The 25,491-nt window shown below is 40.6% G+C and overlaps 4 protein-coding genes across 27 annotated transcripts in view; 2 read left to right on the top strand and 2 right to left on the bottom strand.

The window, feature by feature from the left end:
- The window catches only part of LOC118358384 (ankyrin-1-like), a 209,168-nt gene extending 204,711 nt beyond the window's left edge, over positions 1 to 4,457 (top strand). For all 20 annotated transcript variants that reach the window (XM_052478822.1, XM_052478815.1, XM_052478821.1 and 17 more), the window contains one exon: positions 590 to 4,457. In XM_052478822.1, the coding sequence (XP_052334782.1) occupies positions 590 to 631 (42 nt within the window). In that variant the 3' untranslated portion in view covers positions 632 to 4,457. The remainder of the gene's footprint in view (positions 1 to 589) is intronic.
- A 396-nt stretch (positions 4,458 to 4,853) lies between these two features.
- Positions 4,854 to 12,286, top strand: LOC118358386 (eukaryotic translation initiation factor 4E-binding protein 2-like). Its single transcript, XM_035736162.2, has 4 exons — positions 4,854 to 4,975; positions 5,189 to 5,354; positions 11,269 to 11,460; positions 11,751 to 12,286. The coding sequence occupies exons 2-4, from the start codon at positions 5,219 to 5,221 to the stop codon at positions 11,780 to 11,782; spliced, it is 360 nt and encodes a 119-aa protein (XP_035592055.1). The 5' UTR covers positions 4,854 to 4,975; positions 5,189 to 5,218; the 3' UTR covers positions 11,783 to 12,286.
- A 4,193-nt stretch (positions 12,287 to 16,479) lies between these two features.
- On the bottom strand, positions 16,480 to 19,005 carry LOC118357934 (nodal homolog). Its single transcript, XM_035735241.2, has 3 exons — positions 18,541 to 19,005; positions 17,107 to 17,924; positions 16,480 to 16,998 (listed from the first exon to the last, which is right to left on the bottom strand). Exons 1-3 carry the CDS (start codon positions 18,830 to 18,832, stop codon positions 16,846 to 16,848), a joined length of 1,263 nt encoding a protein of 420 aa, XP_035591134.1. The 5' UTR covers positions 18,833 to 19,005; the 3' UTR covers positions 16,480 to 16,845.
- An 830-nt stretch (positions 19,006 to 19,835) lies between these two features.
- On the bottom strand, positions 19,836 to 25,400 carry dguok (deoxyguanosine kinase). Of its 5 annotated transcripts, none has more exons than XM_035736166.2 (7): positions 24,851 to 25,400; positions 23,772 to 23,881; positions 23,379 to 23,554; positions 23,124 to 23,271; positions 22,827 to 22,942; positions 22,497 to 22,596; positions 19,836 to 20,929 (listed from the first exon to the last, which is right to left on the bottom strand). In XM_035736166.2, the coding sequence occupies exons 1-7, from the start codon at positions 25,107 to 25,109 to the stop codon at positions 20,903 to 20,905; spliced, it is 936 nt and encodes a 311-aa protein (XP_035592059.1). In that variant the 5' UTR covers positions 25,110 to 25,400; the 3' UTR covers positions 19,836 to 20,902. The 5 variants fall into 5 exon arrangements, with proteins under 5 accessions (XP_035592059.1, XP_035592060.1, XP_035592057.1 ...); XM_035736167.2 differs by having other exon boundaries at positions 22,827 to 22,939; positions 23,379 to 23,557; XM_035736164.2 differs by having other exon boundaries at positions 23,379 to 23,557.
- Between the last annotated feature and the right edge of the window lie 91 nt (positions 25,401 to 25,491).

The following is a 25,491-nucleotide window of genomic DNA, read 5'->3' on the forward strand; positions in this document are numbered from 1 at the left end:
TGACTCAGGTGTGTGAATACATACAGTATGTAAATGAGATATTTCTCTATTTCATTTAATACATTTGCACAAAATTTCTAAGAACATTTTTACACTTTAACATTATTGGGTATTAGGTGAGAAAAAATGTATTGAATCCATTTTGAATTCAAAATGTAAAATAAGTCAAGGGGTATGAAACTTATGAATACTTGCTGAAGGCAATGTATATATGACTCTGGTGTCTGGAGTCCCCTATTTCCAAGCTTGAAAGGAAGGTTGGGTTAAATTGCCTCTTTATCCAAGCTCTGACAAGCTCTGACCTAGCTACGGTTAGAAACCCTAATATGTGAATGCTTCCATACGAGGTTACTGCTTGGCTAATGGAAAACGCCGCCATAGATTTTAGCTAACCCGGTATTGCCGATAATCTCTTTGTTCTTGATTACAGAAAACAGTTATATTACAAATGTCCAGTTGCAGATGGTTCTACAAACAGTAGAGAGAACTGCATACCGAAAAAAAACATAACTGTTTGGTCTGATTCTCCTCACACTGATGGGAGGCTTGTCCTTGTGCCATATGAACCTTTGTTTCTCTTTCCCTCCAGGAGTTGAACCCCACACCAAAACAACCCTACTTAGACACATGACCGGCAGCAGGAGACAGGGGAAGAGTGCACATGAAGAGGAGTGTAATAATGGAGATAAAAGGAGATCTGAATGACAAAACACCAACTTCATAATAACGACAACCACAACGGCTACGCCGATGATCAGCACGCACCGGAGAAGGAAATGGATGTACTTGTAGTTTTCGTACTTTTTTTTTTTTAAGAAACTATCAAAAAAACATTAACTACTAGGCTAGAAGCATGATTTCGTATAAAACAAAAACCAAACAGAGACAACAAAAAAACTAGCAACCAAAACGTGCTTCCTGTTATATGTATCAGCATGAATGACTGCTGGCGCATGGCCTGTCTTTAACTACAGTACTAGGGGTTATGGGGGGGGGTGTAGGGAAAGGTGAATATGTCATACATCCCTTTCCTGAAGAAAAAGGGCAGTGTTTGTTTGTGAAACTTCTGAAAAGGGAGTCTGTTAAATACTCTGAATTATCTCTAGGCAAAGGTTTGCTCCCCTCTCCCTGTCACACTAATCAAACTCTTCTAGCAAACAAACATCACCACAGGCTAGTTTCAGCCTTATGTCCCACTGTCCCACTCCAGTAGCCTACACTTAGGATTTTGGTGTTGTACATACTATATGCACTTAAATGATACGTGACTGAGTGTTACGTGTGTTTTATGTCACAAAAACCTTCATGCGATGCTGATGATGCTGTTTCAGATCTGCCCTGGTTTTCTTGGTTGGTTAACTCAATGTGCATATTCTATATATCTTGATCTGTGTGGACATAAGAACAAACAAAACAATCTTCGTGTCATTCTGCCTGTTTTATCTGTCAGTTTTTGTTTGTCTGGTTATTTGTTATTTTGTGATTTTCATGTGCTCCCTCCCTTTGCTCCCTTCATCTCACCCACAGGGCATTATTGGCTTCAGAAACATTTCATAGTTCTTTGTGTTTTAGGAAGAGGAGTTTCTGTGTTGACTTGCATCCCCAACCCCATAACCAACCTCCCCTTGAGTGGTTTGTGTGTTTCCAAGGTGAATGTTATTGGAGTAAATGCTGGTGCAATTATTAGGACTTTGAATAGGCCTTTCCCCTACCCTACAGTATGTGTACAGCTATAGTCTAGTTTGTCTGGTGGATCCTGTCACCACCATCTCCTGTATGCAGCCCACTTCAGGCATCTATACACCCCATCCTCCCTACACCTCTCCCTACACTCCCCCGTCCCTCTCAATGTGGATGTAGCAGTCCTGTCCTGTCCCTATCGATGTGGATGTAATAGTCCTGTCCTCTACCAGCAGGGGTCAGGGTTTCCTAATAATTAATGTAGCATCTCCCCTCTGCTGTGTCTGTCCAACAGCGACAGTGTTTCTGTCTGATATCACAGGATATATCCAAGAAAGAGTTTACAGATCATCTCAGCACCTACCCGTCATTCGATAAGGGTAAATAAGTAACTTGACCACCATAGGCAATAATGTAGCTTTGGTTAAGCTGGTTACAGGTGAGAGTCAGCCAGAGAGAGAGGAACGTAGCTACTGAGATTTGTAAGTGTTGGGATTGTAAGTGTTGTTTGTATTGTTGGCAACTCTCAGAAGTTTAGCGAAGACAGCCAGCCACCAATCACTGTGATAAAAAACTGTAATATTGACCCCACAACTGTGAGCCCACACAAACCCACCCCAAACCTTGCTCCTGTCCTCTCACCCCTCTCTTCATGTCTGTACAACCCTACCCTGTTTCCCATCAGAAATGTATTGTTGGATGTTTGTTTAAAGGAAAGCAATAATAACTTTGGTTGAAGGAGTAGGTCTTTGTGTGTGTGTGTGTGTGTGTGTGTGTGTGTGTGTGTGTGTGTGTGTGTGTGTGTGTGTGTGTGCACACTATGATCACACTATGATCACTATCATTCACTACTTTGACTTTAGATGTACTGTCTGATCAGGAGCTATGCCAGAACCCGAGTAACCCACTTGCTATCCACTTGAGCTGCATGGAACAGAAAGAGTTGTGGTTGTGTAAAGTAGACCAAGGAGACATGTTAGTGGACTGAGTAACTGGTTATGGGTTGTTGGAGAGTTCTCTTAATCCAAATGTTTTTCTCCCAGTCCCAACAGTGTTTATTTTTTTGTGTGTGATTGTGTGTGATTGTGTGTGCTTGAAGGTTGGGGGGGCAAGGAATCTAACTTCATACCAGCCATTCCCTGAGTTTTATGCAAGCTGTCAAATGTATCATTTTCAAACTCATCAAGGGAATGTAGCAACACTGAAAAACAGCTAAAAGTGTCCACTCATTGTTGATTTAAGCCTTAATGACATTCATATTTTACTTTAAGGAAACATTTGAATGTTGTGTGCGTGAATGCATGTGATGAGTCCTCTGATTGTAAGTACAATTGAGACTGACACAGTACAACAGCATTTAGTTTCGACAAATGACAGTGCAGGGTTGAAGGAGGTAAATCGGCATGGGTGTGAAAGTGATATGACACTACTGGTGGACATAACAGAGGCTCTCCAGTCCCTAACCTAATTCATACAAAACATGGTCACAGTAATGTTACCTCAGTACATTATATCATATTAGATGTATAGATCATCTTGGCACTGTACCGTAACTGATCTAATACATTACATTTCTCATATTGAAGGAAAATGTGTCACAAACACTCCAGCGAGTATATAAATCAACACTCTGCAATAATAATACATGTAAATGAATCTCCAGTCGAGGTCCATGCTTTACCCGCCTCTGTAGCCACAAATAATGAATGTAAGGTGTTGCTCTGTAGATGTTAGTTGAGTAGGAAGGCTAGATGTCAGGCTGTTTGAGTCTATCTACAGAACTCAGGATCTGTTGTTTATCAAAGAAACTGTATAAAACTGAACACTCTTATATATGCATACATATTCATAAGTCAATACCCATCCATGCATGATCAGAACAAGAGAATGAGAAAGAGAAAGAGAACAGATCTTCAGCTCAGGATTTTGTATTGAGACATTTGATCATCTATCCCTCCCTCTGCAGGGGAGGTGACAGGGACAGCAGACTGGGCTATGTGGATCTATGGGAGAAGAGTGTTAGACAACTCTCTGACAATACATGGGGACTTCATTTGCTAGGTTTTTTTTAGATGGCAAGCATTTTTCCTCAACACCGCCCACCCCCATTCCATCCCTGCTCCCTATAACCAAAAAGAGATTGAGCCAGTTCTAAGGCTTCCTTCCACACAGTGACAGGTTGAGCGGAGGAGTCAATGAGAGGTAGGAGTGGATAGGACTTTAGACTTATTCAAAGTTATAGTGAAAATATCATGAACTGAAGGACTATGGAGGTGACGACATAAACCAAGTTCATGCAAAAAATATTAACTGTTGCAAAAACTAGAGAACACATATACTCCTTTAGAATGTATTGAAGACATTATTAACGCAATAGCATATTACTCAATACTTAGGAATGCAACTGCGCACATGCACAGAAAATGTTTTTAATATAAATGAATATATATATAATATATGAAAATATATATTTACTTAGAATGCTATGCACCCTTGTCAACGGGATTATAGTAATGTTATGGATGTACTTTTGGCATCATAGCTACCAAGAGACTGTTGAGTTATGGGTAATGCCTGAAACCTGGGAAAAATAGGGGTCTTGTGGGTATTTTAACTTGTTTTGTTTGCTTTTTTTATTGTTATGAAGAGGTCAAATATGGAAAACGTATATAAATGTACAATCCTTTTAATCAAATGGAATCCGATGACATCTATAGATAATCTACCCTGTACACCAGCTCAAATCATTTACAAAATTAATAAAGAAATTAAATGTCCCTGTGTTTGTGTGTGTGTGAGTTTGTATGAGATTAGTATTATTTTACCTGTTGAATGTATGTGAACAATATTAATACATTTCACCGGATGGCCAGAGGCCTATAGCTTGTTTTGTTTTCAATGGCTCTAAAGTTTTCACAGTTGGGGTATTCTTTCACAGAAGGATATGGTAGGGAGCAGATCTGGCAATGAGAAATTGGTTGTATTATTATGAAAGTTGTATTATGAAAGTCCTGGAGCATTATGTCAGTAATAGCTCAGGATATGGAATAGGTCATCTTTACTCAAAAGCCATGCATTGCATCCGTCATTATATGACTATAATGTTTCTAACATTTTCAAGAACACAGACACGCTGATTAACAGTATCATATTATTACACCGCATTGATTGATGCCTAAATCAGTTTGGCTCACTCGCTATTTTCCAACTTGGACATTTGTCGATATACTGTGTCTAAGAAACCCCACCATCCAACAGTGGGGGGCGGTAGAATATCAATGAGTGCGTGCTGAGGGTGAGTTTGGAAGAACGTGTGCGAAAGTCCTTTAATAAATAAAGAACCTGGCCTCTGCTATAGGTTTGCGTCTTGGAATGTGTGACTAGTTAACATTATTTGTACTTATTATTTTATGAAAAGTAGCTAGTTTGCTATTGATCCAAAGCAAAGAACTGAGAACCCCACAACAAAAGTTTAATGTCCAGGATCTTTACGTTGTTTAATTTGTAGATATTAGAAAACGGCCCTGTGTTTGGAAAAATGTCTTCGGGCTGTCAGAAAACCACTACTAGCAAGTCCATTCCGACCAGATGGGTGACTATAAACGACGCGGCGCACGTGCCCCACGACTACTCCACAACTCCCGGAGGAACTCCGTTCAGCATAACTCCTGGAGGTAACAGTAGCTAGCCTTATATATATATGTATGTTATGCCATATGTAACTCAACGGGAAATTATTAGATTGCAAGCCTAATTACTATGCAGGTGCCCCGAACACAACCTCGATGGGTTGTCAAATCTCTAGATAAAGGACAAGGCCAGCAGTCAAATTTCTCTAGCAAAATGTTTGCGGTGCAGTATTGTACACTGACAAACGCATTAACTTCAGCCTGCAACATGCTCATGTCTTTCTCAGTGACTTTGTTTTGTTTCTGATAGCGTGCCATTGTTTGCATCCGCTTGTTAACTATAAAGGGTATATAGTATAACTTTACGTTGTTTAAGTTGTACCACCACGATCATCATCATCATGTACCAGCTGGTGTGACTTGATATCAGTAGGAATCTTGCTTCAATCAGCTGTCTCGGCTAATAACTGGAAGTAGTGGTAACTTATAGACAACTACAACATAACTACGAGAGATCGTCACTTAGCTAACATGTGTGTAGCTAAATAATTAAGCCAACTAGTTAGTTTGGTAGTAGTTACAGCAGTCCCGGGGCCCCGGTTTGGTTTCTGCCCTAGCACAAGGCAGATGATTCAAATAACCAACTCATCGTCAAGCGTTGCTTATTTCAACCCCTGGTTTATAGCATGGCAACAATAGATTGAGTGATTGTTTTGTTAAACCTTTATTTAACTAGGCAAGTCAGTTAAGAACAAATTCTTATTTACAATGACAGCTTACTGGGAACAAAAAACTGCCTTGAAGAATAACTGATTTTTACCTTGTCAGCTCGGGGATTCGATCTTGTTACTAGTCCAACTTTCTAACCACTAGGCTACCTGCCGTCCCAGCAAATTACCGAAGTGATTATGCAATGGAAATCACAGGTTTAACCTTTTTTTATTATGTTAAATGAAAACAGACAGGGCAGGGATATGGGTATGGTTACCGCAAATTAGACCTAATTGACAACATGGACTTGTCAGCTTTTTCCTAGATCAGAGTTTAAGTGTCCACTTTGTAGGTTCAATTCATATTCTGTTTTATGACAGGCGTCTGCAACATTTAATCAGTTCAAGGATTTAGGGCTTTTATTAGGATCCCCATTAGCTGTTGCAAAAGCCACAGCAATTCTTCCTTGGGTCCACATATAACATAATACAGAACAATAATAGACAAGAACAGAGATGCATACGTTTAAAAGTGTATAATGTGTTGACCGAACACTACATACATAACTTATACATACCAGTTAACATTTACATACAAGTGTAATGAAGTCAGATAGGGGAGAGGTGTTACTTTATTTGTTTTTTAAAACCATGTTTGGTGTTCAATTGGGCTGTCTGAGATGGGAGTTCATGCAATCATGGCTCTAAAAAGTACTTTACCTGAATTTGTTCTGGACCTGGGGGCTGTGAAAAGACCCCTAGTGGAGTAAGTTCATTTTGGGGGGAATTTTCATATTAATGTTTCCTATAAAAACAAGAAGCGATGCAGTCACTCTCCTCAACTTATAACCAAGAGAGGCTGGCATGCATAGTATTGCTAAATGCTAATAAAACCAAATGTATTTTGTTCTCTCGGTCTTGTAATATTGACTGTGAGAACCTGCATATTTGCACATTTAAAGAGAGCCTAAATTGAGCAAAAATACTTGGGTATTTTGATTGACAATAAGCTCTCGTAAAACACACATTGGAAAGTAGCCCTCTGATTAGAGTGAAGAGCAAGACTGGCTGCTCTGTTCTGGATCAGCTGCAGCTTTCTTAGGTCGTTCTTTGCACCACCTGACCATATGACTGGGCAATAATAAAGATAACAGCCTGCATCTCTTTATCACGGACAGACTTCTCTCCATCTTTACAACCACTGACTTGTAATTGAACCATTATGCTTTAACCAAGACAGTTTACAATCTAAGGTAACACCAAGTAGTTTAGTCTAATCATCTTGATCAACAGCCACATTATTCATTATCAGATTCAGCTGAGGTCTGTGTATAACTTAAGGAATGCTTTGCACCAAATACAATGGTTTTAGTTTGAGAGATGTTTAGGACTAGTCACCCATTCTAAAACGGAACAACTCTTTGTTTAGGGTTGCAATTATATCATTATCTGTGTTTTCCGGCGTGTATAATGGTGAATCATACGCATACATGGACACAGGCTTTACTTAAGGCTAGGAATGGCATTAGTAAAAATAGAAAACAGTAAATGCCCAAGAGAGCTGCGACACACCAAGTTGGGCAAGAACAAATTCTTATTTACAATGACAGCCTACTGGGAACAGTGGGTTCACTGCCTTGTTTAGGGGCAGAACAATTGATTTTTGCCTTGTCAGCTTGGGATTCGATCCAGCAACCTTTCGGTTACTGGCCCAACGCTCTAACCACTAGACTTACCTGCCACCCCACTTCTTGTATTCATAGGATGCATTATATGCACATGCATGCGTGGTCACATCTGTGCAACAACTGACATGAGTGCTTTCATATCGTATGAAGCAGGTAGAGCAAGCAGGTAGAGACTAGAGTGCATTGCAAAGTAAAAGTATCTGACATTTGAAGTAGTCCCAGAGAACATATTTGCTGCATGATTAATGCATGGATTGCATACCATTGTGAATTGAATTATGAATATGTAGGCTAGGACACTGTTGCCTGTCATGTTTTTTAAAGCGTTTCCACACGGAAAAGTCTAAACCGAATCCTTGTGACATCCCAACTCTGATGTAACCCTTTTGAAATGGACATTTTCAAACTGCTATGGTTTAGGTTAGGGACGTTTCAAGGATCCAGGAAAGCACTAAATGTTTCCACACAAGGCCTTTCACTTCCTCCCTCTTCACTTGGTCACAGCTGAAGTGTTGGTGGTGGCGTTCAACACTGATTCAGAGATGATTAATGCACTAGCAGAACCTGCCAGATCATGTTGCAGTTTCTTATCTTTAAGATGCCATTAACAAATGAGACACATATAGAGTTTCCTAGAACTTAAATGCATTGAATGATGTGTAAAATATGCAATAACAAGCAAGATATGAGGGATAAAAATGTTCCTACTAATTTCCTGAATAATAGTGACATTTGTTTATTGACATGTGGTGATGTCATGGTGAGCTGGTTAACTCCCAGGGAGTGTCCCTAATGGCACCCTATTCCCTATAGTGATGTGGCAAAAAATAAATACAGTTACATTTTTGGGATATTACTTTTGACAATGTATCGTTTTGACAATAACGCAATATTATTTTGAGCTAGTTGGCTGTACCTGCGCTAGTTGGCTGTACCTGCACCAAAACCACAGTATTTTTCCTTCAAAGCTTGTTATCCAAATAGGGAGACAATTTGTTTTCAGCACTTTTATTTCCATGACTGATATACACTTGTTTTCCCATGTCTCTCTCTTGTCCCTCCTGCAGCAGACATATGGTGAGCAATTTGTTTGGAACATCGAATCGCAATAAAATCACAGTATTGCATTACATATAGAATTGTGAGAATCACTATACTGTGATTTTTTTTTGGTGTGTGTGTGTGTGTGTGCGCGCGCCCGTCTGTCCGTGGTGTAGATTGTGAGGAAAGTGGTGCTCAGGTGATGATTTAATTTGTTTTACTTTTATTTAGACTGGGATCACCATTGAGACTAGGGTCTCATTCTCAAGGAAGCCTTGTGAACATGAATCCACAATTCAATACAACAAGATCAATCAAAACAAACACAACTATCACATATTATCTCCCTCAAATTGGCTCTAAACTGTCCAATGGAGACCAGCGAGTCAAGTTCCCAGCTCAGTGGAGACCCATGGGTCCTCCAGAACCAGACAGTCCAGAGAGCGGGGCTGAAAGTTGCTGGATCTCCAATTATTACGTTAGCCGAGGTAGTTGGGGATTCTGAAGAACCCTTTTAAATACAAAAAGTAGGCAATGTTGAGCCCTTCTGGTAGTCAGACTCCCAGCCAACAGAACTATAGAAAATGCAGTGATGTGTATGAAAATTGTCCCCAGTGATAAAACACAGTGCTGAGTGATAGACTTAGTCTAGAGGTTTTAAAACAGAGGCTGCAGCATGTATGTAGACTATATCACCATAATGAAGTACTGGGAGAAGCGTTGTTCAAGCAAATCTTCCTACTACTTTCCAAAGTGAGGCAGGATTTATTACTAGAAAAGAAACCAATCTTATTTCTCTTTTTTTTGGGTCAGTTTTTCAATGTGTGTTTTAAGAGCTTATTGCCAATCAAAATACCCAACTTGCTCAATTTATGCTCCCTTTAATGTGCAAATATGCAGGTCCTCATGGTCAATATTATGAGACGGAGAGAGCAAAATACATTTGCTTTTATTAGCATTTAGCACTAGTTTAAAATCGGTAAGCAATTTTTGAATTGAGTCAACAAAGTTGAAGGTCATGAATGGCCTGCTGTACTGAGGGCACGGGGGTAAATAACTGTATGATCCGTGTAGAGATGAATGTTACAGGTTTTAACAGACATATTATTTGTATAAATAGCGAAGAGAGCAGGGCCCAGAATCAACCCATGTGGCACACCTTTCGTAATATTGAAGAAACTACATTTGATTCCATTAGATAGGCAACTTGCAATTGGTTCAATAACTATTTCAGACAATCTTTGAACAAGTAAGAAATGGTTAACTGTGTCAAACGCCTTTGACAAGTCAATATATAAGTCAGCAATGACTTTTTTATGATCTAAACAATATATCACATCATCTAAGACAATTGTAGCCACTGAAACAGTGCTATGTCCAGGTCTAAGACCTGGGTGCTCATTAAGAACAGAATGAGAAGTTAAAACCGTTCTAGGCTGAGAGTTGGCCAGGGATTTTGTCAAGGCAAGATGGCTTGGAAATTGGACAGTAGGTATCCAATTCAGAAGGATCTCTGCCTTTGTGTAGGTGGAAGACTTGTGTCCCTTTCCAGATCTTACGGATAACCACAGAATAAATTGTCAAGTTAAAACTATAGGTCAATGATTCTGCAATAAGTGGGGCAGAAAGCTGCAGCAAAAGGGGATCAAGCCCCCGTGGATTATTTTACATCGCTCTTCAATAAGGCATTTAGTACATCATGGACATCAAATGGTTGAAATAAATTAGGAATTGGCACCTAGGTATTGTAATATCATATCCTGAGGTCCCTTGCAATTCCCACCCCTAATTCCCTATAGAGTGCACAACTTTTGACCAGGGCCCATATATAGGGAATAGGACGCAGAGAGCTCAGTTTCCTGCTCTAATATTAGTCCAAGGTTAACAGGAGGGATAATGCACGGAGGGATCCCACAGGTTACTCCTCTGCCTTTTTGCTGAGGTTTGTCCTTTTAGGCCACTCATCAGTAATGTGGGAAATTCTGGCACAGAAAGCAGCTGGCCGATTATATGTAGGCTAGCTTGCCTTGAACCACCCTTTGGTGAGCAGATATCAGTGACTGACTACCCTGTGGACAGGACAGCACAGAGGACAGTACAAACAGAACCATTTTGCACCATATATATTTTAAGGATTCATGCAATCCCTGCATTTGATTCATTTGTTGATGCCATTAGTTGTAGTTTTTTTCAGCCATACACATAAATATCAAATAATTGGGGCGGTATGTTTATTTATGCACTTGTAGATTATTAAAAGTACACACATTTTTAATTATCATTATTTATGTAGAGCTTTCACTTCACACACGTTCTCAGTGTTCCAAAATATCCAGACACCTGTTGTGAAAAGTATGAAAGAGTATTTGATGTGTGAGGTTTCAGTGCAGGGAGGGTTCAACCAAATAGGACTGCGGAACAGGATGAGTGCCATGGAGGGATTGTGCTCCTGTTTGATCCATAACATTTGCATCACTATTTATTGAACATTTCTACCCCTACCCTCCTCTTTCACCTTAGGTACAAGAATAATCTACGACCGGCAGTTCCTGCTGGAGTGCCGCAGTTCCCCACTGGCCAGGACTCCACCGTACTCTCTCCCTGACATTCCAGGGGTCACCAGCCCACCCTCCAAACACATCCTCAATGTAAAGGCCCATAATGGAGAACCACTGAACAACAACATCACGGCACCTGCTGACAGGAGTGCTGGTAAGAACGTGATCCAGTCAAGCAGGAAAACTATTTACTCGTATCTCAGAGATTACTGTGCCTACAACAAAATAACATCCCCGAAAACAGTCATAGGAAATCAATTTGTTTTATGGAAAATATGTTATTTAATGAGAGAAAATGTTCAGATTTACTGGAAGCTCAATGTTTGGATAATTTTCAGGTTTCAATATTTGCACCTTATGAAAGTATTGCCTGTCAGACTCTTCAAATAGGCTATTATATAGGGTCAGTAGGAAATAAATTAACACGTGTTTTTGTTTGTGAAGGGGATGATGCACAGTTTGAAATGGACATCTAACTGGTGGTGAAATGAGCATTCTAGAGGGATGTGAAACAACTTCACATACTACCATGATGCTAAAGAAGAGGCCCAGCCAATCCCCTGTCCAGACTCGCTACAATATTGTCACCCTGTGTTTACAGATGTGTCCGTTAGTTGATGTGTGTTAACTTTCAATACCAGTGGTGTTATTACTGTGAAAACTGCTCAAAGGTAGTCTGTTGCCTTTCTCTTGTGAACCCAGCAACAACACTGAAAAAGACTGCCCCAGAGGAGTGGCGTGGAGGTAACGATTCAATACAATTGTTTTCATTCTTAAAAATTATTTTGACACTCAAATCACCCTAATCATGGGCTACCCACCCTTCCTTCATCTCTCTTCAAATACTGCCTTCAAAAAAACTTTACATTTTTACAGATAGTCATACAAAGGAATGTTTTTGTCACCTTTTAAGTTTTGAGACAAAATAAATACATTTTCACATGGTATGTAAGAAGAAGAAATAAAGCAAAGAGAACGTATATTTGGTAGTAGACTTGTTTCCTAAAAAGTAACCTGTGTGAATAGAATGGGTATGTGTATTCCAGAATCACAGGATAGCTTCTGTCAAACCCTCGGGCACTCTCGGTAATCTGGCAAGTGTCATTAGTCTCATGGTAAATGGGTTGCTGACTGCAATACCTGTTCCCCTACGGGAAAACCCCTTGGTATCTTACAGAAAAAAATGAATGACCCACAAATGGTTATTCCACTGGTAATCTAATGTAACAGTAAAATAAAAGACGATATCGTTACTATGAGTTCTAAATTACAATTCCAGCTTTTCCTGAAAGGTTTCATTTTAAATGTACATGAAGCCATTAGATAATTTTACCTCTAGTCAATGTTAAATTTAGCTCGAACTCAAAACGCACTACAATGGTTGAACTTGATGTCACTGTTCACATCCATCAGAAGCTATCGGCACCGCGGCTACACATCCACTGGTACGCTTCCATTCTTCTGTGAAGCAAAGCGGTAAATGTCCTGTGTTTGTAGTGTTGCAGGAGTTACATCTGTGGAATTCTTCAGGAAGTTCCCTCCTGCAACTGATAACATTCCAGAACCAGCAGCCTGGAAAGCAGTAATCAATACACACCATGATGTCCTTCCTCTCATCCACACTGTCTGTATGCACGTTATAAGCAGTAGGCCTATATGGTTGATTTTAGAAATGCAGTGTATTTCTGATCTTTTTTTCACTAATTGGTCTTTTGACCAATCAAATCAGCTCTGGAACAGGTCTAATGTGAAAAGATGTGATTGGTCAAAAGATCAATTTAGTGGGAAAAGAAATCGGAATTGGGCTGCCTATGATTCATATTGGCTGTAAATGGAAGAACTTGAACAACAAGACCTATGATTATTTTAAAAGTAGGTTCGTCCTTTTTTAAACATCCATTATATGCTTTAGAGGTGATACATTCATGACTTTGTTATTTAGAGAATTAAATTAAATGGGTGCTTACATATTCTGATAAATCCCAATGTAAATTGGGACATTTAGCCTTCAAGCGACTGTGATATTACCTGTCTGTGAGACTCTGTCAAACTAGTTATTTAGCAGTAAGTCGGGTATCGGGTCCAGTCAGAACAAAGCAAGAATGACACACCACACCACAGGGCCCTGCAGACATTTTTCAAATTGTAATCTAGCACTTCATTCTGCCTAGCCACTAGGAGTGTCAACCAGATGCCCTACTTGCCAAGCAGGAACCAAGGTATGTTCCTCTGTCAGAATTCAATAATGCATAACATCCTATGTACTGTCAATCTTTTTTTTTCTCTGTGGGAATCTGTACCAATAAAAGTAAGGGTGCTATGCATAGGACATTGTGAAACAACATTTAGGATACATAAACAGTGTTGCATCAATATTAGCCCACTAGACTATCTGAACAATGGACTGACCACCAGGGTTCTGTGTGTGTGTGTTGGGGAACAGAAGGGGGTTGTTCATGAGGGTTCAGTGTGTGTGAAAATCGACACGTACTAGAGAAGCTGTGACACCTGGCTCCTTGTCACTATCCTTATACTGCAGCACTAACGGGAAACCCACTGGGCCAGTTCCCCATGCCCTGCCGTGGTGTCTGAACAAACACTCAAGGGTCCACCCCAGGCCCCATAATGACCACTGCCATAGGAGGACCCAATGACCATGACAGACTTTTGTCACCCCAACAGATCAGCCTGTTTAAATTGCTTTACTATTGATCAGCATGGATTGTCATGGAGGCAACAGTGATTATTCATCTGGGCTCAACACTGAGCTTTAGTTATTAGTTAATGCGGCTTTGATGATAGCTTTGAATTCAGATTTGACCTCTTGACTGTCTGTGATCACACTTTTTTTTTTTGGCTGTACTTGCATAAATGACATTAACAGCTTAGTTTTGGAAAGCATCCTGCCTCTTAGTTGGTGCACGGGTTAAAACTATCTGAGGGCAGTGTCTTTCCTTTTGCTAAGAGAGAGACTTAGGTGTAATTTCAGGGCAGGGGTGTGTGAAGATGTGGAACGACACTTTGGACTTTACCACTCCTCCTAGCCATGCACACAGTAGCTTCACTAACACCACTTTGCTCTTGTTAGGGGGTCTGTATTCCCCCATTCCTGTCACTCTTGCTTCCTGGCACCCCTAAAATAAACAACTGCTTTTTTCTTTCCACCATTCCCCACCCCTGTCTTGACCCATTCCTAGTCATTGCTCTGTTCATTTCCTCCCTATACGCGTTGCTTTGAACACAATCAACTAGGAAATTGCTCAGTTGGGCCTTTTTACAAGGGGCACTGATGTCTCCCCATAATCTGTGCAGTAATACTATAAAAATATATGTGGAGGTGAGGATGGTAAAGCAGTTCACAAGTAACTGGTCTGAAAAGCCATAAACACGCTTGTCTTGATCAGTTCATCATGACAGTTTAAGAACATATTAGGCTTGTTGGGGGCCATCCTATTCTCAAGTACACTGTAAAAAACAACAGTTGTATCTACATACAATATCAATATTATATATATATTAGATATTAACATTGTTTAGGCTTACCACTTATTTTTCTTAGCACAAAACTACCTCGAGATTTCCGTTAGTTTGTATAGGTTACCTTCAGATGAGTACTAGTGATACTTGTGGGGGTCATGGAGCAAAATTAAGAACATCATCTTGTTCGTGAGAGGCTTCGCTAGTGTTCAAAATAGTTTGTAGGCAAAACCGTTGACATTTTTGTTACAAGACCGATTTTTGGCTCGGCCACCTTCCACCGCAGATGCGGAAGACCGACATGGAGGGATGTGGAGGGTTGATTGAGATTATTTTTTTAACCTTTTATTTAACTAGGCAAGTCAGTTAATAAGAACACATTCTTATTTTCAATGACAGCCTACACCAGCCAAACCTAGACGATGCTTGGCCAATTGTGCACCACCCTATGGGACTCCTAATCACGGCCGGATGTGATAAAGCCTGGATCCGAACCAGGGACTGTAGTGACGCCTCTTGCACTGAGATGCAGTGCCTTAGACCGCTGCAGCCCATGCAAAAAAAACTAACGCTTAAACTGACGGATTTTGATGGGGATTTTTTTGTTAGTGACGCATGGATGCATCAATAGAGTATCAATCATGCTCCACAACAAGCTGCGTAAAGCTGCAATATCTCACTTTTTGATAAACCCGACCAAATTCACATAGAAATCTGAGTTATCAATCTGTCATTCGCATTGAAAGCAAGGATGAGAAGCAGTAGATCCATTCTGTGTGTACTATTTCTATGCCTCCTGTTCTTAAGTTTCCTTTTTGTGTCTAACTTTCGGGTTTTGTACACTGGCTTCAAACAGCTGAAAAAACATTTTTGTTTATAGAAAATTTATTCAGTGGTTTAGATGGTACAAATATTCTCTACACTCCGAATTTTTCTTTGTCACAAAATTTGGCAAACTACTAGATTTTTAGCAACCAGAAAATGGCAGAGCGATTTCTGCATATTGCACATTTTAACACTAATATAGAAATGTAAATTTGATTCAAGTTGTATGCATGTTAAGAGAAAAGTAAAATAAATCAGTCAAAACAACTTGAATTACCCACAATCCTCTAAACGGAGCCAAGTGGCAAGTTGTTGCAAGAACTTAAAATTATTAAATGGAGCTAAATATAAAAATGTTGTAAATGAAATCACTCAATACCGTTTGGGAACATGAAATTAACAAATCATTGAAAGGACTTGCATTAACTTTTATTAAATATAAGTGGTTATTTTTTTGGTAAATTTAAATTCACCCCAGAATAGGTTTTTGGCAGTCAAAAATACAGGCCAATACAATACTGAAATGTCCTACATTTCTCACTTAAGTGGATTAAATCAATAAATGTCACACTTCGATGAACAGAATAAAATGCTTTAATATATATTTTTTTCAATGTACAAAAATATCTTTAATAAATGAGTGACAAAGTAATCATAACAAGATACCATTTTGGCAGAATATTCCTTTATAAACTTCTTAAATACCAAAACTGTCGATATAATATATATATATATATATAAATATATATATATATATATAGATATATAGATATATATATATATATATATAGATATATATAGATATATATATATATATATATATAGATATATATATATATATATATATAGATATATATATATATATATATAGATATATAGATATAAATGCATACAGCCAAAGTACGACCCAAAAAGTGAAGTCTTTCTTCTTGAAATATTCAAATAAATAACAGTACATCTTTATCATAAAGTAAATACATTGGCTCAATCTAAGGACACATTAAGATGCAATGCTGTTTCAGATAAGAACACCTGATATGATGACTGTATAAGATATAGTAAGTATCAAAGAAATGGATCTTCCATGTTACAGACCACAAACAGCCTGAAGTATAAATTGAATCAGATGGACACCTTCAATAATAGTCATTTCATGATGCACAACATGCCATTCTAAGTGAAGCGTTTTAAATAAGTGGTATTTTTGGTTACAGGGTGAGGTAACATGGCTGGGGTATCAGTGACAGCCACACTCCTCCACGATCATGTCCTCATGATGCCGTAACACCAGGTCTTCATCACCATAGTACAGCATGGACAGCGGGCTGAGGCGCGTAGGCACGCAGGAGGGACACTCCACACGATCCGGATGGAACAGTCTCAACAGGCTCTGAAAAAGAAAATAAGCATATTTTACGGAAAGCTGCACTAAGCATAAATGCATAGGAACTTAAACGTTTCCATTTGTTTTAGGTATGTTTTTGTTTTCATATATTACCTTCATGTATGCATGGTTGGTGGGACTGAAGGATTCATCCACCGGAGTAGGGCACTCGCCCTCGCAACGGAACGCGTTGTAGCGCTTTGGATACACAATCCACTCGTTCCAGCCGATCTGGTCGAAATCTACCCACATGTCCACCTTCCGACATAGTGGGCGTTGGACGGCTTCAGCCAGTGACCCAGTAGCATTCGCTGCAATTCCGCCAGCCATCCGCACTCTCTCCATTCGGTTTCTCTTGTGGCGTCGCCCTTGAGCTTCATCGCTGACTTGGTCCAAAATTGCGTATTTGGAGTGCTCCACAGTACGGATGAGAGTGGGTGCGCTCTCGCCATCCCGAGGCAGGTTGTGCTTGGAGAAGACAACCATCATAACCCGTTCGGCTGTCGGATGGTGAACCTTCCTTCGCCTGTGCGTAAAATGCTTAATGTAGGGCATGTCGATCTCTCCATCTACCCCACTCCCGTGATCTTCCTCCATCACATCTCCAACTCTTGCTTCTTGACTCTCCGTCACTGCGTCTCCCTGGTGCAACCAATATTTGAGCAGAGCTGTTACATTGAAAACGTTCAATGGAGACTTGGTGTCACTGGGCGATGCGCCAAAGCTGCCCAAGAGAAGGCGCTCGTCACGGCACATTTCAGTGTCAGACTCGCAGTCCTGCTTTCGCGAGTGATAAATGTCCAATGTGACGCGCTTGGAGGCGGAGAAAGCTGGTAGTCTGACCCGAAGCTCTGACAGCTGGACATCGTCAGTCGCAGAGATGGAGGACATGTCGAAAGTGACGGTCCATTTCTCACCCACTTGATGGCAACCTGGAAGAAACTAATAAATTAAGTAAACCAGCTGAATACAGTCAGTGTACCATCAACAAAACGTACGTATACGTCACCACAAACTAGCTACTAGACATACGTCAAAGCTTTGGAGGGAGTGGGAGGAGAGGGCAGCAGAGGGTGAGAGCAGGATGTGTATTGAACCCCCTTTTGTATAGCGGTCTGAGGGGCTAATACACACACCCGCTCACATAAAAAAGCCTTTAAAGTCGAATAAGCATTGTGACACTTCTGGGTTGTAAAGAGGGAAGATCTGATAAACGCAGATAACACACCCTGCAACCAAAGTGGCTGGCAGTGATGGAGAGGACATGTGTGAAGAGATCTAACCTGGCTCGGACGCTTGCTTGAACTACAAGTCAAAACACATTATCGTAAACTACAATACACACGTCAAACTAAGTATTATTGGTCCAAAAAGTGACAAGTTAAAGACGTGTCAAACTGAATGGCCAGTTCAATAATGTGGTAAAATGTTTGAAACGCATATTCAAAATGCCAAACCAACTAAACAAACTAAGAAAACCCTGAAAGTGTTTCCAATAGAGCGTAACACGTTTTAATATGCCTAACACAAACTAAAACAATTACCCACCTTTTGCTATGAGACTGATGACTGAGTCAGAATGCCGCAGTAAGTGGCTGGCATCGGCTGCGCCGACGGTGTTGACAGCCGTGGACTGTGAGGAGTCTGCAGCCTTGAAGGAGCGGTACAGCTGCATCATGTAGAGAGGGTACCTGCTGGGATGGTACGAATTTAGATTTCCTAAACTGGACTCGGGTGCGCTCTTGTGATACCGGGAATGGCGCGACAGTTTCTCCGAACTGCCAAGCCTGAAAAAGCAGATGAGGAGCGCGCAAAGGACGAGCCATGCCAAGCATTCCATTTTTGACAAGCGGTGTTTCCACTGTAGCGTTAAGTCACGTTGAAAAGTAAAGAGAAGATGGCATCAACTAGTCAGCCTCCTTCTAGCTTGTCTTGGTTTGAAATGATGCTGTGAGCAGACACAAGTCCAGACAGAAGAAAACAGGGCATTTATAGTGGACAGCTGCCCTTTGACTCCAGCCATCTTAACAACTCTCTGATTGATCCCCAGTGCACATCAGAGGGACGACAACAAGGCAGCATTTAGCCAAGGCCATTGTCTGTCGAAACTATCCAGACATTTACATTCATTAGGTCGTAGGACTATACTCCTAGTTGATGGATGATCCTCTAGCTGTTAGAACCCCTTTTGATTTCACACTTTAAAAAACAGTAATATTAGTTAACATTTCAAACTATTTTCATTAGACAAGCCATGTGGAGATTAAGATTCCACTAATAGACACACATCGTTTTTATGTATACCATTGCTTGTTCTAAATAGTCATTACCATTGAATAGTTCATTAAAGTTCCCTGCATCATCCTGGCCGCCTTTTTTTAAACATTAAACAAAAGTCAATTGAAAATGTTCATGAAAAACTCGCATGACTAAAGATTCTTGACAGTAATAAAACAATTATTTATCGGTTTTCTGCCTATCAATATTATGAAATCGAAACCTATTGACGTACTTACATTAGGTAGTAAAAGCCATGCAATTGATGCTTTCCAAAGTATCGGATCCATTGATCGTGGGAAAAATATTAACTGATTGGAATTTAATACATTTGCCTGAAAACGTATATCTTTTGAAATTGGCGGAGGCCTACGTTAGTTTTAGTTAAATTATTAAATCCTCCAAGATTAGTTCTCGAAACCGATGTCCACGTTTCTAAAGCAATATTTTGCATGTTGTTGAATTGGTCAACTGTGAATCTGAACCAATTCATACTGCGTTACAATGAAGACATTGGTAAATAAAGCTTATACTCGATAATAACAATCTAAAAAAGGTATACAAAATAATTAAATAAACCACTACAACTTTAATTCAATTTATTAATTTACCTTTTATCAGATTTGGCTACAAAATATTTATTAATGTGGTATTCTGAATTACATGTCAAAGCAGCTCAAATAGGATGCAACTCTGACACCATAAATACAGGAATAAGTAAATAACTAAACACCCAAAGTAACATTGAAGTCGAAACCAATATAGAGGAGAAACAACATCTGTAACAGACTACTTGACCAGTGTAAGGGGACAAATCCTGTAAGCGCTTTAATCTTGTATACAGTAGCAGAGACAATGTGATGAAGAATGACTTTAATAGTTCTCAATGCTAAACTTTTATGCACATGTGCTGTATGAGCCTTAAACCTGTACATTTCCACTGTCTGTTTGAAGGTATTTTTCCACTCTGCCTCCTGAGAGAGACCAGTGTCTCAGTCCAACCCGTTCTTCTCATATCTTTCAAGGGCACAGCTGTGTGGAGATATGAGGTGAACAGAGTCTGGTTTGAACAGAGGAGTAACGGAACTAACATGACTTGTTTGTGCGCTATGACCTGATACACATAGCCACAAGAAGAAAACAAGGTGATCTGCCGGGGAGGAGTGGAACCATTTTTAGGTCCACTCTAAGACCTTAACATTGACCAGATCCATAATTGCAATAATTAATTGATATTAAAGTATGATTGTATGAAGAAAGTCTCTCCTGATTGGTTAGAATTCCCACAACACCAGACAATTTTGCATCAGATTGTAGCATATTTATTGTTTTACAGTTCCCAGATAACAATCCAAAATCTGCTTCTTTATTTATGTTGAATATGGTCCAATATAGATCTGATTCTATATTCACGAACTACATACTAAAATCTGTAATTAGCCAACGGAAACCCCACAATTGGAAGTTTGACATACCCCAAAATAAGTGAGGATATAGTGAAAGGATGTGGGGGATAAATCAGATAGAGAACAGTTGCAAGTTTACATTTGTAAATGCCATATACTGACTGAGGTCCAAATGGTTGCAGATATCTTGATCCCATGGAGTTCATAGCCGCACAACTGACTGTACCTCATAGTCCACTGAAGAAGTCCTTCACCTAAGTAGAGGGAAATAAGAGACCACCAAGAACCCAATATATCAAACAACCTCATACAATTCCAATAAATACTTCATATCAAACACACAAGACATCAGAAATATTCAAATGTGAAAACATCAAATGTTAATGACATATTGAGCACCTTACTACTAATATTGAAGACAAACAGTAAGGTAAAAATTCAGGTCTTTGAAGCCAAGTTAAACGTTTTCCAACAGCAAGACTGTCATAAGTTCCCCCATGTGGTCAAACTGGGTTTTGTCTAGAAGGGATACAGCTTCTATCAATATTTTTTTTATTTCACCTTTATGTAACCAGGTAGGCTAGTTGAGAACAAGTTCTCATTTACAACTGCAACCTGGCCAACATAAAGCAAAGCAGTGCGACACAGAGTTACACATGGAATAAACAAACGTACAGTCAATAACACAATAGAAAAAAAGTCTATATACAGTGTGTGCAAATGGTGTGAGGAGGTTGGCAATAAATAGGCCATAGTAGCGAAGTAATTACAATTTAGCAGATTAACACGAGTGATAAATGAGCAGATGATGTGGAAGTAGGGATAATGGTGTGCAAAAGAGCAGAAAAGTAAATAAAAACAATATGGGGATGAGGTAGATTGGGTGGGCTATTCACAGATGGACTATGTACAGCTGCAGCGATTGGTTAGCTGCTCAGATAGCTTATGTTTAAAGTTAGTGAGGGAAATATGAGTCTCCAGCTTCAGCCATTTTTGCAATTCATTCCAGTCACTGGCAACAGAGAACTGGAAGGAGAGGTGGCCAAAGTAGGTGTTGGCTTTGGGGATGACCAGTGAGATATACCTGCTGGAGTGCGTGCTACGGGTGGGTGTAATCACAGTCAGTGAGCTGAGATAAGGCGGAGCTTTACCTAGAAAAGACTTAGATGACCTGGAGCCAGTGGGTCTGGCGACGAATATGTAGCGAGGGCTAGCCGACTAGAGCATACAGGTCGCAGTGGTGGGTGGTATAAGGGGCTTTGGTAACGAAACGGATGGTACTGTGATAGACTGCATCCAGTTTGCTGAGTAGAGTATTGGAAGCTTATTTTGTAGACGACATCGTCACCCGCAGCAAGAGCGACATCATTGATATATACAGAGAAAAGAGTCGGCCCGAGAATTGAACCCTGTGGTCCCCCCATAGAGACTGCCGGACAACAGGCCCTCCAATTTGACACACTGAACTCTGTCTGCGAAGTAGTTGGTGAACCAGGCAAGGCAGTCATTTGAGAAATCAAGGCTATTGAGTCTGCCAATAAGAATGAGGTGATTGACAGAGTCGAAAGCCCAATATTGACTTTTCGTAGTAGGTTAAAGAGAACTTCTACAGCAGGTAAGTAGAATTATCATAACAGGTTAGGAGACTTGGTTTAAGGTGAGGAAATGGGTTAGGGTTCGCGAAAACGCACCAAAAATACATAATTTGACAAAAGCCATATCCCATCTAGATATGACCGTCAAACTGTGGTACAACCTTCAGATCAAGAGGCATGTGTGTGTAGTTGTGCATGAATGTAGAAAAAAATATGAGTCACATACCTGTGTGATAAATTTGGCCCACACCTTAGGGTCCTCCTCAAACTCTAGACTGGCATCCAGCACCAATACAGGCACCCGGGTCAACTGCTCAAAGTGCAGCCTAAGGAGAGATAGTCACTGCATGAAACACTGACCATTGTAACACCCAAGAACCTTCAGAATTACACTGACCATTGCTGCAAATTCAACAACGGGAAATGTAATACCTCAAAAGATCTTAGCATCATCACTTCATAAGTGTAAGATAACAATCAAGGGAAAGTCTCACATAATAAAAACTGAGTGGAACAACAGGATATGTCAGTTTGTCTAAACATGTTGCGTACTCACTTAGTGCTCTTCTCTATGAGCCACCTCTCATGCTGGGTGTGTAGTTTCTCCAGGTAGTCTAGCTGCACTCCTTTCTCCTCCACCCGCCCCCGTTGTCCCAGACGCTCCATACACTTCTGACAGGAACACAAACACAATCTACTACAAAACATCAACTGTAACCTCCCAAAACCTTCGGCGGAGTTGTACTCACATGTGTACAGATACTCATATTTAATTATATTTAGGAAATGTTGTATGGCTTGTGAGTCACCCTTGATAAAAGCAACTTATACTAGAGTGAATGTAAGGCTGTACCTGTGGGGGGGCTCGGAGGTAAATGATGCCCTCCAGTTCCACCTGACGGCCAAACTGTTCCACCAGGAAGGAATGCCAGTCCTGGTAGACAGCCCACTCAGTAGAGTTGATGCAGCCCAGCTCAAACATGTTCAGGGCAAATACATACCTGAAGAAATGAAGTGTGTATGGGGAGGCAATGGAGACGGGCAGCATGGGCACAGCTGCACAAACTATCAAGCAGCAGCATCAATTGCCCTCTCCCCATCCTCTTACCTATCACTGTACACAGAGCGCTCAAAGACCTGCACAGGGACGCCCTCTGCTCTGAACAGGTGTGCTGGTGGTGGCTGCAGCTGGGTGCGCATGCGGCTCATGCAGGAGTTGGTCTGAAAGGTGTAGGACCAGCGCTGAGGGTCCTGGTACATCATATCCAACAGGTTACTGACCTTCTGCTGATGAGATGGGCCAGAACAAAGTAACCAAGCAATTAGATAAAACATACAATAAACAAGGATTTTCCCCAGCCCGTCTCTCTTATTGATTGTGTAGCTAACAACATTTAATTTAAGGAGACTGAATGTAAACTATCTTTAATAATATGGCATATGAATACGTGACCATTCATGACCCACATTCATAAGCTGTCAACATTGGTGATTAACTTACTTGTGAAGACCCACTATCGATGCTCTGCCATTTCCCCACGGGCTCAGGAACCACTTCCCAGTCTTGGCCAGCAAACTGCAGGAGTTGCGCGAATGTCGACTTTCCTACCGCTGAAGATGGCATAGAACAAGAACAGCATCACCAACCCAGACAAGTCAATACTCTTCTTCGACGGGGTTTAACGGCGGTTGGCATCCAACCTTAATGGTGCATTACCGCCACCAGCTGGACGGGATATTGAATAAGACAAAAAAAACATTTGCGGGAAAGGGGGAAAACAACACCATACAAAATAAAACACATCAACTAAGAAAACCCATCCCACTTATTCAGTCACAGTCCACTCCAAAATACAACCCTACACAGGCTCAGTGGCCTGTGATGGCAGTACATTCACCGACAGGAATTCTTGCACGGCCTCGGCTGCGGATCACGAAGACCCAAACAACGTTCAGTGGCATTCACAATGATTCCCGTTTTCTTAGACTTCTCCTCCACTTATGCTGTACAGTTTATGACCATTGCAATAAATAATACCAAGTCCACCTTTTTAACATGTAGCATTTCATAATCCCTCAGTTGATGAGGACCCTTCACTGGTTGTGGTGGCTCTACTATCATTGTTTCTTCCCTGCCACTTGTTATTCTCACCGCCTCTAGATAGGAGACACGCTGGATAGGAGACACGCGACTCTTTTTGAGTCTTAAAGCACGCTTCTTCTGCTCGGCAGACAATAAAACAATCTAAATACGACCACTTCCTGTGACTCTCACCGACTCCACACTTTCCTCCAACACACATTACGGATTTCCCAAGTAGCATTGATCCAAATCCCTCACTCTGACAACAAAAAAGTCTAGTTTCCTATTTTACACCACAGCGTTACTTCTTTTGTGTCCCCTTTTCTTCGCCACTCATTCTCACTTTCTGTACTATTAGCTCCACCGGACTCACTAAACAGTTTCAAACAAAACCCCAGTTTCCGCCATCTTCTCCACGATCAACTTCCTCAAGTCAATATTCTACTCTTGTCACCTCAAATTTACTCCAACTGCCTGAAAATCATGCTCACTCTTACCAATGTTGCCTTCAATAGAGACCCTCTTAACTCGGTTAATGTCGTCCATTGGCCCGGTGCTTGAATGACAGTGTGGTGAGCGCAAAAGGCAGAGTTTGGTCGCCCTTCTCGCAATTGTTGAGTAGAGAAGCACTGGATTTTCGTCTCGGCGGGTTCTCAAAACATGCCGCTTCACCGATCCGGTATATCGCAACGAGACTGTGAGGTTTTTACAATGGGAACTCAGATTCAACACCAGGAACCGGTAGAATGAGTACATGACATTAGTGAACAGATGGCTAGCTATCGCTAGGTCAAACAAACTGTTTGGGGCTACAGTAACGTTAGCTAGCTGTCACAAGAAATCAATGCCAAGTTCGGACATTAAATAGCATACACAAGAGGCATTATTTGAACATCATTACATTAAAATATAGTTTACAGCGCCGTCATACAAGTTTAATTAATGCTCTTCTAAAGGCTGCGTTTTATTTATTTTTGGCTTCTCAGACGTCTCAATTTGTCACACGCTTGCTAAAGCCGGATGTTTTGGACAGCAGCCCTGCATTTCCGGTTGTCGAGTTAAACATACTTTTAGCTGGTGCATAGCTACTGCCACCTGCTGTTGATTCTGGGTGTGAAATGTAAGGGTGAGGAGGTGA

The sequence above is a fragment of the Oncorhynchus keta genome, chromosome 25 (genome assembly GCF_023373465.1).
Source record: "Oncorhynchus keta strain PuntledgeMale-10-30-2019 chromosome 25, Oket_V2, whole genome shotgun sequence".
In the NCBI taxonomy this organism is placed as follows: domain Eukaryota; kingdom Metazoa; phylum Chordata; class Actinopteri; order Salmoniformes; family Salmonidae; genus Oncorhynchus; species Oncorhynchus keta.